The sequence below is a fragment of the Alligator sinensis genome, unplaced genomic scaffold (assembly GCF_000455745.1).
Source record: "Alligator sinensis unplaced genomic scaffold, ASM45574v1 scaffold58_2, whole genome shotgun sequence".
NCBI lineage: Eukaryota > Metazoa > Chordata > Crocodylia > Alligatoridae > Alligator > Alligator sinensis.
In genome coordinates this window covers 131,533-145,748 of record NW_005842405.1, presented here as the reverse complement: position 1 = coordinate 145,748, position 14,216 = coordinate 131,533, and the positions used below count along the sequence as shown (strand labels likewise).

At 40.7% G+C, this 14,216-nt stretch overlaps 1 protein-coding gene across 12 annotated transcripts in view; it reads right to left on the bottom strand.

Moving 5' to 3' along the window:
• Positions 1-6: 6 nt before the first annotated feature.
• Positions 7-14,216, bottom strand: part of LIMCH1 (LIM and calponin homology domains 1) — a 104,133-nt gene continuing 89,923 nt past the window's right edge. For 9 of the 12 annotated variants that reach the window (XM_025211420.1, XM_025211414.1, XM_025211417.1 and 6 more), the window contains 4 exons: positions 11,571-11,657; positions 5,561-5,669; positions 4,824-4,926; positions 7-1,155 (listed from right to left, as the gene is read on the bottom strand). In XM_025211420.1, the coding sequence (XP_025067205.1) occupies positions 1,130-1,155; positions 4,824-4,926; positions 5,561-5,669; positions 11,571-11,657 (325 nt within the window). In that variant the 3' untranslated portion in view covers positions 7-1,129. The remainder of the gene's footprint in view (positions 1,156-4,823; positions 4,927-5,560; positions 5,670-11,570; positions 11,658-14,216) is intronic. The other 3 variants (XM_025211422.1, XM_025211415.1, XR_003095564.1) reach the window with 2 other exon arrangements.

Genomic DNA, 14,216 nt, shown 5'->3' with positions numbered 1-14,216 from the left:
GCTGACTTGAATAAGAGCTGGGTGGGCATGGAAGGCAAATTCAGGGTCTTCACTAAGCTGCACTAAGTTGCCACTGTTCAAGTTCTAAAGATGATTCTTGATGGGACCCAAACCAAGGTGCCTGAGTGTGTATATGTATTTTTGTCACGTGAAATCTCTTTAGAGTATAAGACTCATAAAATTTACAAATTAAGTTATGACAACTCTACTGGCAATGAGAAAATTACAAGCCAATAGAACAGGGAAGCCAGGACATCAACCACCAACCCAGTTCTTGTTGATACAGCGAGTCAGTTTCATCCATTTGTGCCCACAGGTCCCACCTCTGGAATTGGGTAGTAACGTATTATTCAGTACAAGTTCTGTACAGTTTCTTACACCACTGGGAACTTCCAATTGTTAATGCTATACAGTCTCCAAGCTTAATGATAGTCTCCAACCTTTATGTGATAAAATACTAAGCTTTTGCAATGAACATTACTTGAAATACACAAACAAAAAACCCTTCAACTAAAGGTGCAATAATTTATTTATATAACTCCTACTCTTCCATTGAAAGTAATATAACAGAAAATGTTTCGGAATTACAGTATGCATTATCAAACTAGTGTCTTTGTAAAAAAAAAAAAAAAATAGTAACAAAGTCACTTGCTGTGATGTTGTTTTTCAAATGTACTAATTAGATGCTATCTTAAAATGATTTATCACCTCAAGTTGGCATATGCTAGAACATCTGTAAAGGTTCTGTAAACTTACATGTTTAATTCTTAGAAATATTAAAACAAAATAGATTTATTGCATCTTCACTTTCTTTTTACTTCCAAAAGAGCAAAATAACAGATTTTAAATCATTAACATATCTGAAAACATGAAAACTTTTAAAAAATAGTATTTAGGCTCTGAATGACCAAGTATCTCCTTCATACATATTATGTAAATTCAGTAATAAAGGGGGAAATAATCGTGCTTTAAAGTTATGCATACAGCCTTTTCTATGAGCTTTTTGAAATAAGATGAGAACCGTGAAGTCCATGGATATGAGTTCTTACAAGTGATTGTCTGGAGGCAGCCCCAGGGACACGTTGGGAAAGTTTCTTCTCGAAGGAAGTTTTTAGGACTTAAATTCATGTCACAATGTTGTTGGCTGCCCAGCAGCTAAGTTAGAAATAAAAACGTTACTAGTTAGAAGGGTGACATACTTGAGCACTTGTTACTTCTGAAACACAATAGATAGGACTGTCTTCATATTCCTTCTATATTCCAAGTCACCATAGCAAGGAATTTTACATGTGTAAGGCCCCTGGCACTATATCTGTTTTGAGGATGTAAGTTTGGCACTGACTGAAATAAAAGTTACAATACAGACGTAGAAAAAATATATCCCTTGTGCCTGAAAGATTACATTACTGAACTATTTGGCATTCACATTCATTTAATTTGCACACAAAATCATAGTAAAGGCAATGCTGTGGTAGAATAATAATATATAAGATAATAATAATTAATAATAAGATCAAGACTGAGGATGTAATAGCAAAAGCTATTAAGGGCATAAATAGCTGAACCCAATGTGTATTAGATCATACAGAATACTACACACTGTTCAGAAACAGTCCTCCCCCAGGCAGGAAATATAACAGTTCAAGGAGAGTTACCTGCTTTACCTTTGACTTGTTTGTCAGTGTTACATCTAAACCAGTAATGTTATGGAGCAGAATAGTTTGTGTTTCTGGTAATTTATACATTGTTTCATTCCTGTATCTGTAAACTCTGTTGTTTTTATTTTAAAAATACCCTGGATACTTAGCTGCCTTCACAGGTTAACTTATTTGTTTTTTGAAGTATTTCTCATCTAGGTATTTGTTTCATTACATTCATATATTTGACATGAAAGAAAATAATTTAAAATTTTGAATAAACACCTCTCACACAGATGTTCTTCAACAGTAGCCACAAGCCTTACCTGCAATACGGCTGGGAGCTAAGGATCTCCCAACCCTAGCCCCATGACTGCAGAGCTTCAGCTGACAGATAAGGATTTCCTGTGATTGCCATAGCGGAGCAGAGCCTGGAACTCCCTCCTGCTGGGGCAAGGAGACATTGCCCTGTCCCAGTTCCAGTGGCAGAGCCCGCACTGGCAGTAGGCAGGTCCCGGAGGCAGGAAGCAATGTCCCAGTCCCTGCCAGAAGACAGCTGCCTCCTGGCCCCCTGCTCCCTGCCAACTCCTAAACTAGCACCCAGAAGGAGCCTACAGCTCCCCCTGGCTGGTGCAGGGACTGGTGCAGGGCCAGTGGGGGCAGGAGTAGATTGCTGCCATGAACAGCAAATCTGCTCCCACATCCCTGTACTTGTAGATGTTTGCCCAGGTCATCAGTTTACTCTAGAGTAAACTGACCCAGGAGCATTTGCACATGTAGACATGCTCTGTGCCTCCAGAAGTAACTGCTAAGAGCACTAATATTGCACCCCCTCAGAAACTGCCCTTGCAATTTCAGTTAAACACAACCCACCTCACAAAAAGCTAAACACACAGCCACGTGAAATACATCACCAGTTCAGGGGGAAAATAAATAAATAAATAAATAAAAATCAACCCCCCCCCTTAACTATTTATTTTAAATATTTTTCTATTTCTAGAACTTATGCAGAACCAAAGTAGTATTTCAAAGATTAAATGAAAAGAACAGACAAAATAGCAACTCCCCCTAAACACAAATGTTTGTAGGTGATCCACAAAACTCCATCATTTTAAGGTGTAATATCAGAGCAGCTACGGGCCCCCCATCAGGGACCTGGATCCTACTTTGTTAGGTGGTCTACAAATGCAGGAAAATATGGCTGCAGAGTGAAAAGATAGAAGTGTAAATCCCAGGGGAACAAATTATATCACTATGATATGCAGGTCTGTCCTCTATTTTCTGGCACTATCACTACAGTAAAAAAGAACTGCTGCATCACATAATGACAACAAATATTCAAGTATGCCCTCTTCTTTAAATGTGGGAGCTCAAATCCTCATTCTTCAAAACATAATTTAAACAAAAATGAGGAAAAGGCATGCTGGGGAATCTCACTTGTATTTTTCTCTTCTGATCTTTATGTATTAAGAGATATATAAATTTAGGGCCATATCTTCACTCAAACAAGTAAGGGTTTGCAGGTTCAAGCTGACAGATATGTAGAGTTATTTCTAAATCTGTTAATTTTGCTTGGTTTGATACAAAAGAACACGGCTGCTAAGAAGTTTCTCAACAGAAGTAAAAGCATTTGTGCAGATGAATGAGAGGTAGTCCAATAGTGCCCTCTGTCTCCAATAGTATGGAAGTTTTTCTAAGCTCAGTAATTAGAGTATATATTTTGCAAGTAGTGGGCCAGAGCTTTTATTTCCTATTACTAAAGCCAGAGATTTTTGAGGAAGAGAGAGGAAAATAGTTAATAAAGGAAGAGAATCCTGTATTTAGTCTGATCAATTACAAGCATGTTCAGAATATTCCTGGTAGTATTTAGTGTTGCAGATCACAGGGAAGTAGGGAAGCAGGGCTGAAAGGGACTTCCATAGTCTGACCCTGACCCCCATGACTAGGCAGACAGGTATTCTATACGGTTCTCTGTGTCCCATGCTGTCAGAGAGAAGTATTGAGGTGTATGTGCTAGTATATCTCTTGTCATATGCTGGGAAATGGGAAAGTAAAGAAAAGGGTTAAAATTCTATAGCAGTAGAAGCTGAATTTGAAAGAAGTTTTGGAAACGCGAGTCTGGAAGGGACCCCATGAGAACATCTAGTCCAACCCTTTGGCAAGATCAACTATGCCTGTATCAGGGGCCAGCAACCTATGGCCTGTGGACTGGATCCAGCCCATGGAGCTAGGGGGGGCTTTTGCAGTGTTTCAGAGGCAGTCATGGCACTGTTGGAGGGCTGGTAGCTGTGGCTGCAGCAGTGGCAGTGTGCACTAGACTGGAAGTGAGCTGCACTAAGCTCTGTTAAAGGGGCCCCCTCACTACTTAAACGTTGAAGATAATGTAGGCCAGGAGTCAGCAAGATATGTTCTATCACCTGCACCTAAACTCCAATGAAGGAGATCCCACAATATCCCTCAGTAGCTTGTGCCAGTGTTTCCCTGGCCCTTATGACTGGAAAAATATTTACAAATATCAGCTTAAATCATCTTTGCTACAAAACTCATGCATACTTACTTGGCAACAAAATCTGAATTAGGTCCAGACTGAGCACTAAGGAATACCTACATTCCCCAATGGACAAGAGAGAAAGCCATGCCTGGGTATTATTATATGTTAACAACTACTTCCTTGTCACTGCAGTGGCAGAGCACTGCTTCTACATAAGGTGAGCTGTAGGCTGTTGTTGGGATTTTGGATGTTGTGTGAGGATTTGAAGTGGCAATTTTGGGGAATTCTTGGGTCAGTGGTCATTTGTAAATAAAGGAGACTGGACTTAATGGTCAGAAGGCCTCTTCCAGTCCTTTGTTCCTAATCCATGCAGACAACATGCATGTTGGCACTGAAAAGGATGGCAAGCCTGGGACTGCTCAGAGATCCTACTGCTGGAAACAAATTCTTCTGACAATTAAAGAGTGACATTTTTTAATTCCTTTTCAGACATGAGGATCAAAATGGCTTGGTATTGGGGGTTTTGATGACAAATGATGTGTACCACAGCTTGATATTGTTATGCAGTATATGAATAGATACAAAATTAGTAAAGATATAAGTTGCTTCCAAAAAAGAAATTAAATTGTAGCAAGACTGAAGCTAGGATTTATTGTGGAATAAGAACAACCAAACAATAATCTTAAAATACTTACTTCTGGATCTGATATAACAATCGTTGCAGTTGAGAAGACCATTTCTAATCCTGACATCTGTTCCACTTACTGCATCTCCCAGCTGTCCCTTACAAATGCCACACTATTGAATGATGAAGAAGACAGAGGAAAAGGTTTAGAGCATGGGATTTCTTTTGCTATTTCAAGTTCTTTGTAATGTTTTGATGTTCATTTCATGAGTCATTTATGAGATAAAAGGAAAAGCACACCTGCAGCCTAATATGAGGTTTTTAGAGCAGGTTAATATTTGAGGCTTGAACTTAGAAGTTTTCACTTAAAAAATTATGTGGACACTTAATCACTCCCATTGATTTTTTTGGTATTTAGACTCTGGACAGGGAGGCAAAGCTTGAGGCATAAACCTGAAGCAAATTATAGCATGGCAGCTCTTTGCAAGCAAACAGACTGTGCGATGAAAAGCAGACATTTGAAAGCATGACAAATTAGTCCCACTTCAGGCAGGGGTAAATCTACCATTGTTGCAGCTAAACCAATTTTAGGATCTGTATCATGGCTTTGAATCAGAACAGCCCGACTTGCCACATATTAATTTGTTTGGGTGTCTACCACCTGAGACAGAATTCTTGAACTGAGCCCTACGTGATAGGAAAACCTCAGCGTCAGAGTCAATGATCTGGTTTGGATAAGTATCTAAAAATAGAAAATGGTTACTGGAATCTCTCTCATCAGCCAGGGGAATAATAATAAAGACCTACCCTGAAGCACTGAATGTGGAAATAAAGACCAAGAGTTTCAATAATCATGGCAGCTCCTTTTCCGAGAGGAAGCCCGCAGGAAGAACACAATTTCTTTCCACAGACAGACCTAAAAGGCAAAACATTTTTTTTTAAAGAAACAGGATAGCAGTTTGTAGTAGAGTGCAGCCTCATGTTTTCAATGGTTTACTGAAGGTCAGTGTGGCATTAGGGTACTAAGTGTGGTAAGACAGGCGGTCGGGAGTTATAACCTTCATCACAGACTCCCTGTCTGGTTTGTACCAAAGCACTGACGCTGATTAGAAGGTTTTCAGTGGAACATTTTTCTCCTGCAAAATATTAAAAATAAAATGTTCCAAAGGAAGGATCAGGGAAGGAAAGCAAGTTGCCTGAAAACCCTGGCTCTCAACCTCCTTGGTAGACTTGATTCTCAGCTGCTTCACGGTCTGTTAGGCTGGGTCAAAGAGGAAGATCCAAATACAATGGCCCCCTCGATGGAATAATACCGGAAGAATTATTAATGTGAGTTAATTTTACCTTTGTTAGCAATGCAATAATACAGATGGAATAGCATATTTTTAGGTAAATAGTTCAGTGATAACAGCTCAGTTTAAAAAAAATAATCTGGAAACACTCTTTTCCCTTAGTGCATACCCTTTACTGGTTCACATCTGGAAAACCACCTGTTAACTTTATATTAAAAAAGAAACAACTTTTTGGGGGGATGTTTATGCAATTTATCCTCACCCTATGATAAATAGCTCCTAATTAAAGGAACCCCAGCTGGTGAGCTTAGAAAGCTCACGCACCACTGCACTTGCACCCAATGTGGGGTGGCTGCCCTGCTTGCCCTGATCTGCCCATGTCACTAGTCATTCCATTACTAAGGTTCTCAGCCTAGGGAATTGGTGGTCATCTTTGCCATGCACATCCAGATCGTGTCCAATTGCTTTTATTTTCTTCCTCCTCAAGATTTATGAGTTCTGATCTTTTTTGTTTACTCCCTACAACTAAACCTTCATCCATCAACCCATTTTATCCAGATTACTGTATCTTCCCCACTCCTTAGCTTCCCAGGTGCCCACACCATTCATGATCCATTTCCAGTCGACACAAAACAGTCAAATCATCATCAATGCTTGTTGCTCTAATCTGGCTGCCTGCCCCTTGACTAACTCTGCTGTCTACCTGTATTCCACCACCTTGAGTATAAGAATTTTCCCTCATCTGCAAAGTCCTTCATGATGATCGTCTTCCCTAAATATTCACATATATTCTGCTCTCTGCTTCCTCCACCCAAGATTCTTGTCCTGGATCCCTCTTTGTTCACTTTCCCCACGTGTGCCTTCAATTTGGCCTTGAATGGGGGCCGGTAAAGGATGCTTAAATTTGTTCTTTGTGATAAGAGTGGAAATGATGAAAAGATCCATAAACAGATAAGGAGCACTGTCTTTTTTATAGGTTAACGTGTTTTGTTTTTTTTAATTGCTAATGGTCTTAATGTATCACCACTTAGCTACCTTTTTTTTTTTTTTTAATTGTTACCTTTTATGGTTAGTAGAACTGTTTGGAAATGTGCATGTGCAGGGAGTGTGAGCTTACCCTAAACAAGCTAACATATATGCATATACACACACTAAAATCAGAACCTAAGAACTGATACATCTCAACAAACTCCAGCTCACATTGGAAGAAGAGTTGCCAGTTTCTCTCTGGTTATAACAGCTGTCCACAGTTTTCAGTTTTGTAAATATTTTGTAGTATTTTAAAATGGTGCATAACTGCTTTGCATAGCTTTAATAAGCTTCACAGGGGTCACTTTGAGCACTTATACTTATTTTAGGCATATTTTGTACTTTATGTGCTGTATGCCTTTGCCTAGCTGTTGTCTCTGTCTTAGCTTGTAAATATCTATATCATTAGTGGACCACACTCAGGAAGGCCATGGTAGTGTATAGCATGCCTGGTCTGAACCTGCTACCCACTGAAATGGAGGGAGTGTAACCAAGAAAATGTGGCATTGGGCCTGTGCTAACCAGTTCCTTCCCGCATTGGTATTGGTTCCTTCCTGTATTGGAGCATGGCCATCTTAATGAAAGTCACATTAGCTCCATTTAGGTTGCAGCATGCAACAAGTAAAAGTAGTATGCTTCATTACAGTGCTTCCTAGTAAAGTTCTTGGATGTCATTGACATACTCTTGGAGGCTGGAACTGTGGCTACATACATACATTCAAACAACCTGGGAGAATTCTCCCAGGTTTGCTACCCTAGGCTAGGGACAGAAATTGAACACAAACTGGTATAAGTGACTGGAAACTGGTTCAAATCTGTAACACAACAGAAGTTCAGTGTACACAAAGCACTTTCAAAATGGCCAAAACTGGTTTTAGATAAACCTGGATGGATGTAGTATCAGACTTAACTGATTTAGGTAAATCAGTTTATTGAACTTCTGTCCCAGATCCCCTCCAGATTCAAGTTAACTCACAGGCCCCCAGCATCCCAGGATGCTTTGCACAGAGTGGATGAACTAGGCTTGGCCCAAGCTGTCTGCTCCAGCCAAGCAGAGAGGTGTCCTCTACTGCCCCCTGGCTTTTGGCCTGGGCAGGCACGCGGCTGCATTTCTGGAATCAAAAGTAAATGTCTGCTCACTTGTTTATTGGTTCAATTTACGGAGCTTAGACTAACCTGTGAAGGTTGAATTGATTCAGCCTTAGGCTTTTTGACTGTCTGTACTTAGCCCCGGTAAAGAAAATTACTCAGAGCTGCATGTACAGACATTCAAATGCTGAGACCGTGAGGAGCAGAGAGCTTGCAGGAGTAGAGTGCTTAACCAGTGCAGCCCCTGTACACACATTTCAGCTAGCTCTGAAGGCTTCCTTAGTTGGCCTGGTAACAGATAGCACCAACGCATAGGGCAGCACTGACTGGCTGACCCAGACCGCCTATGGTCATCCCATGTTTCCCTGCAGCACAATGTTGGGATTGTGAAGGGGAAATATTCTGGTCCCTGCTGAAGTAGCAGAGTCCAGCATACAACACACTGTCTCCCTGGAGGAGGGGATGCTGGAGGACTATGTTCTTTTCTGAGAGAAGCCATGGCATGTACTGACATTCACTTTCCCAAGAGAAACTCTCCTGTAAGTGATTTAAACCCTGGTTGTTCCCACATTATTTTTCTTCTGAAGTGGCCATTTTTACTCTGGGAGGAAAAAAGCCTGACCATTTGTACACTCATGGTTTCTCTGGGGAGAGAAGTGACTCTCCCAGGAGAATCTGAATGTCTGTATGAGGCCTTTATCTTCCTTTTTGTGTGGACATGCCTATATTAATCAAATCTACCCCCACCAGCATAAGTAACGGCAAAGAACAATTTTTCATGTCAGCATATAGAGAAGTGTTGGTTAAATATTGGAATGCAATAGATTAAGTGCTTTAGAAATAATAATTTCAAAATATTTAGAAGGAAAAGATTTAAATATTTTTAATGAGAGAAATGATATTATGTCCAGTTACTTGATATTCATGCATACAGGCTATTTACTCCAAGTAATCTGAAGTCCAGAAAAGGCCTTTAAACTAGGCGTCTAAAACCTTAGCTGCTAAAAGTACCTCTGTTAAAAATATAGACAAACTATCATGTTTCAGTGAATAAAATAAAATGTAATTCTTCAGATAAAAAATCCCACCTGTCATTAGGCTGCGCATTAACAAAAGTAAGAGGAGAGCATCAGAGTAAAGATGTCAATAGTTCCACTGCTAATGAAAATACATTGGCATAAAGGAATCCCTCACAATCAAAATGTAGAAAAAATATGCATTTTTTAAAAAATTGGACAACAAAGAACTTGATAAGACTTTAATTTATTTAATAAACTAGTATTAATACTTGAATTAAACATTAGCACAGACTTAACCAAGCCACTGCTAAACATTTAACATGAATTGGCACTTATATCTCATGAAAGCTTCAGTTCTGTGTGAGAGAGAATTATCCCTCTAAGATATTAGCATGAGTGCAGACATACAGAAAAAGAACCAACGTGTGTTTCAAATATGGGAATTAAAGACAGGATTTTTGTCAATAAGTGTTGAAATGTCAGTCCTGTGAAGAGCTTCCAACACCAGGCTTAAATAGATATACTTAGGCTACTTCAGCTAAGAGCTGGATGAAACTTGAAAACCCTAAACACAGCTGAGAAAACCTAACATGACATTTTGATACTAGTGAAACAGGATCAGTGTTGTACATACAGGAGATTAGAGGGGTTTAAAATGGAATATCCATTCTTGGCCTCTCTTCTAGCTCTCTGCAGGATAAATCGTGAGTATAGATCATGCTCTAAAATTGTGCCATTAAACAGGATGTGATACTATTAACAGGGGTGGTGGATATATAGACCCTGTTCCAAGCACTTAAACATGTGCTTAACTTTAAGTACGTGAGGCCAACAGAGGCCCATTTGTACTTAAAACATTTAAGCACTTGCTTAATTACTTTGTTGTCCCAGGGCTTCAATTAGAATATTTGGCGTTTTATAGCAAAGATGATCCTATAACTAATGTTTGTACTGATCTGAAATTTTTTTTCCATGCTAAACTGACAGCAAGCGCTGGGTTCCAGCCAGCAAGGTTCAGCTTGAATCTGAGGCCTAAATGCCTACATACAATTTATTAATATACATTACAGATAATCAAAATTGCATGCAAGTGTATAATATCATGTTAAATTAAAGTATGTCAGTATAAATTAATTAATAAATTAATGAAATATTGCACTGCCGTCGAAGGATAGATCTTACCTAACTAACATTATCCTAAGGTAGTGATGAATTTCATAGCCTGAGGGTGAAGTTACACATTACACTTAGACCATACTAAAGGCAGTTTCACGAGCACCCACAAATTAAAGTTTGTTCATTCATGCTAAATGTTCTCTGAGTGTCTCAAAGTTATGCTGCTTCAGGTGAGGGTTAACTCAGGGCTGTGATACAGTTAGGGTAACATCAATCTGCTCCAAGGAGATAAAATGAGCAATCTGCAGTACTCTAGAATCCCAGGATGCATCACCCCCAACCCCACCCCAAGATTAGGGATAGAGCCCAGGTGTGCTGGTTTCTAGCCACACACTTGCTTGCCGGTCCTCTAGTGGCAAGTCAGAGCTGCGCAGGCAAGAAACAGAATTAGTCCTTAATGTACGACTGCTCATAGCTTGTCCTAACTTTATCACAGTTTGATATTCCACAGATTTAGTCTGGTGTAACTTCACCCACTAGGGAATCAGAGCATCTGATGAAGTGAGCTCTTGTTTACAAAAGTATATGCATCTCTGATTCAGTTAGTCTGTAAGGTATATCTCTACTCTACCTTCTGTTTGACTCGGACCAACATGGTTAACTGCCCCTCTCTAATGTCATCCTAGCACCACCTGATACCCAATCTGAGCGAGTTCCCCAGAATATAAAAGAACAGAAATAGCTAAACTGACCCAAAAGGAGAAAGAGCGAAACCCTGATGCTTTACATAAAAGGGGTTGAACCAATAAAAGAGGAGACCCAGCAGGGAAAAAATGGAGTTGCTGCTGATCAAGAAGACGACAAGAATAATGAAGACCCCCTGCCCCATCCATTCTTCCCAGTAGTTTAGGGAAGTATTTACACTGTTGTTATGGATGTCACTGATCTCCCTGATGTGATGATACTAAGTAGGATTAGCATGTTGCTACCAATAAAAGGGGTTTGAACAATAAATCCTGTGGGGATCCTAATTTTCCTTCCCTATTTGGTAGTGGTAGGGGAGGTCATATATTATAACTGGAGTGCATACAGAATAGGCATAAGAGAACTAAAAATGTAATGAATAAAAATTATAAATCGCAGGAGATTTTAAAACATTAATAATATTAAAGTAAATATTAAAGCAATGCAAATTGCTGCTATTTATCTTTGAAGTTTCCATTAACTCTGTATGTTAAAAGAAGAAAACAGTTTACAAAATTCCTTATTGACCTTTTGTACCTTTTGGGTGACTTGCTTTGAGCTGTAGGAGAGCATGGTGATAACTGCCCGGTTCTGAAATTCTCAAAACAGCCTGTCCTGAAATACAGAAAAGAAAAGAATTACAGTCAGGCTGAAGATAAATACAAATAAATACAAAAGGTAGACAAGGTTCCTTGGGTAAATGTGACAATCTTTTATTAGACCAACTAACTAGTTGGAAAAATTGTTCCTTACAAGCTCTGGGGGCACAAACACTAGGCCTGTGCAAATAGGGAAGTATTTGATTTGGATTCAGCCGATTCGGATCACAGTGATTCAATTCGGTGATTCACTATCCCCATTCGATTCGGACGAATCAGAAATCGGAGATTCGGCATTATTTGGGATTCGGATTGGCCAGGCAGAGGCAAGTACAGCCGGGTGGCTGCAGGTTCTCTCATAGCTTCTCCAGCTGTGCCTGCATCTCCCCTGGCTGGGGGAGCCACGGGAGAAGCCCCCATGGCTTCCCTGCCCGGCTCCATTCTCCACACAGCCCAGCTGGTGTGGCGGGAGGGGCACAATGCAAGCATGGCTCGCTCCAGGCAGCAGAAGGGCAAAGCCCCTGGTCCCAATGCTGCCATGCCCGCATCAGTGCTGGGAGCAGGAACTCTGCCCTGGTGCCGCTTGCCAACTAGCATGGAAAGGGCAGGCCCTGCCGCCACTTACCAGCAGGCATGGAAGGGTGAAGAATGCGGGCACGGTAGTGTTCAGAGCAGGGGCTATGCCCTGCTGCCGCTTGCCCCTTTCCGCCTGGAGCGCGACACACTTGCATCCCGCCACTCTAGCTGGGCAAGTGGCAGCAGGGCAGATCCCCTGCTTCCAGCACTGCTGTGCCTGCGTTCTCCCCACCCCCTGTAATGCGCCTCCCCACCCCAGCTGGGCAGTTTGTCCCAGCCCCAGCTCCGGCCCCAGCCCCAGCTCCTCCCTCCCCCACACCCCTTCTTTTCCTCCTCCCCCAACCCCAACAGACTTGTCAGCTGGAGGCAGCTATGTCAGCTGCCTGTTTAGTCTATGGCTGAATCTCCAAAGTGGCTGAATCTTTTCCAAAGCTTTTCTGAATTGATTCGGATGCTTTGAATCAATTCAGAGCTTTTAATTGGTCTCCCAATTCAATTTGGATTTGGAGATTTGGTCCCCGAATTGAGCCGAATCTCCTCTGAATTAAATTGGCTACCAAAGCTTCACACAGCCCTAGCAAATACCCTTCTTCAGGCATAGGGAGAGTCTGCTGTTTTGTGTTCTCCTGGATGGAATAGAAGAAGCCAATATGCAAAATGAAGGTCTGTGAAAATGCAGATGCAGGGCAGTGAGGACTGGAGGCCATGGGAGGCAATAGGTGTGAGATGCCATAGCTGCATGCTGGCCATGTGCGTGTGCACACTCAGATAGATGTGATGTCCCTTGTCTCCAATAAGAAGCCCTGCCCCCACTCTCCCCAGCCCCAAGTCCCCACCCCCCCCGCCACAGCTCCTTGCTAGGGCAAGCCAGGAAGTACCAGGAAAATATTCAACACTGAGCAGAGCAAAATCCCGAACATTTGTTGATATTAAAAAAAAATGTCCAAACGAAGATAGGAGGACCCTGAAAAAGGACATGTCCAGGAAAACCCAGACATATGGTAACTGTACACAAAACCAACTGGAGATCATGTTAATGTATGTTAATGAAAAAAAATGCTGCTCTTCCTAACAATAATGCATCAATATTTTGTCTATAGAGACATACAGTAAAAAAGTTTCTGACACTTAAAAGGGAGTAGAAACTCTTTTGGTAAAGTATCACAGAAATAAAGTGAAATTCAAGTAAAAAGCCTATTCTTCAGTCCTTTCTAAATTTCTATTCTTTTCTAAATTACTATTCTTCAGTCTGTATTTCATAAGGATTCTGAAATTTAGAAAAAAGATGAATAATGCATCATTAAAGTTTGAAAATTATGGGCACTTATACACGTGTCGGACGTGCTAATTAGCATGTGTTGGAGCAAACTTGATTAATTGAGTCTGCTGGAACATGTTAATTAAGATGCTTCAGCAGCTTCCATGTCACATCTATTCAGCATCCCTGCACTTCAGAATGGCAGCAGGGCACTTGAACTAAAGCTAATTGAACAAGCTTTAGTTCAAGAGACCCCCTGCCATTTTGAAGCGTGGGATGCTGAATACACGTGATGCTGATGGCGCTTTAATTAGAGTGGTTCCGAGAGCTGCTTTAATTAAAGCGCCTATTCCTCCATCCCAGAGCATGTGTATAGTAGACACCCTACATTTTCAAAAGCAGGAGTTTTCCATTGGGTTCAAGGAGGTCAGAATTTTACCCAAGCATTCTTCAGAAACATTAACTCTGCCATGGGGCATGTGCTGCATTGGGTATTTTATTTTATACATTTAAATAAAGCATAAAACATTAACTGCTACTCACTGAAGGGTTTTAAGGACAAAGAAGAAATCAACAGATTAGTAGCATCAGGGTGGGGCTTTGACCGAGATGTAAGCTCTGAAAGAACTTGTGAAGGAACCAAAATTAGTAAAAGGTACTGTTCTTTTTGGGAAAGCCAATAATTAACAAGATTCATTCATGCTACCATTCAATAACTTTGATCCAATAAAACAGGTCTGC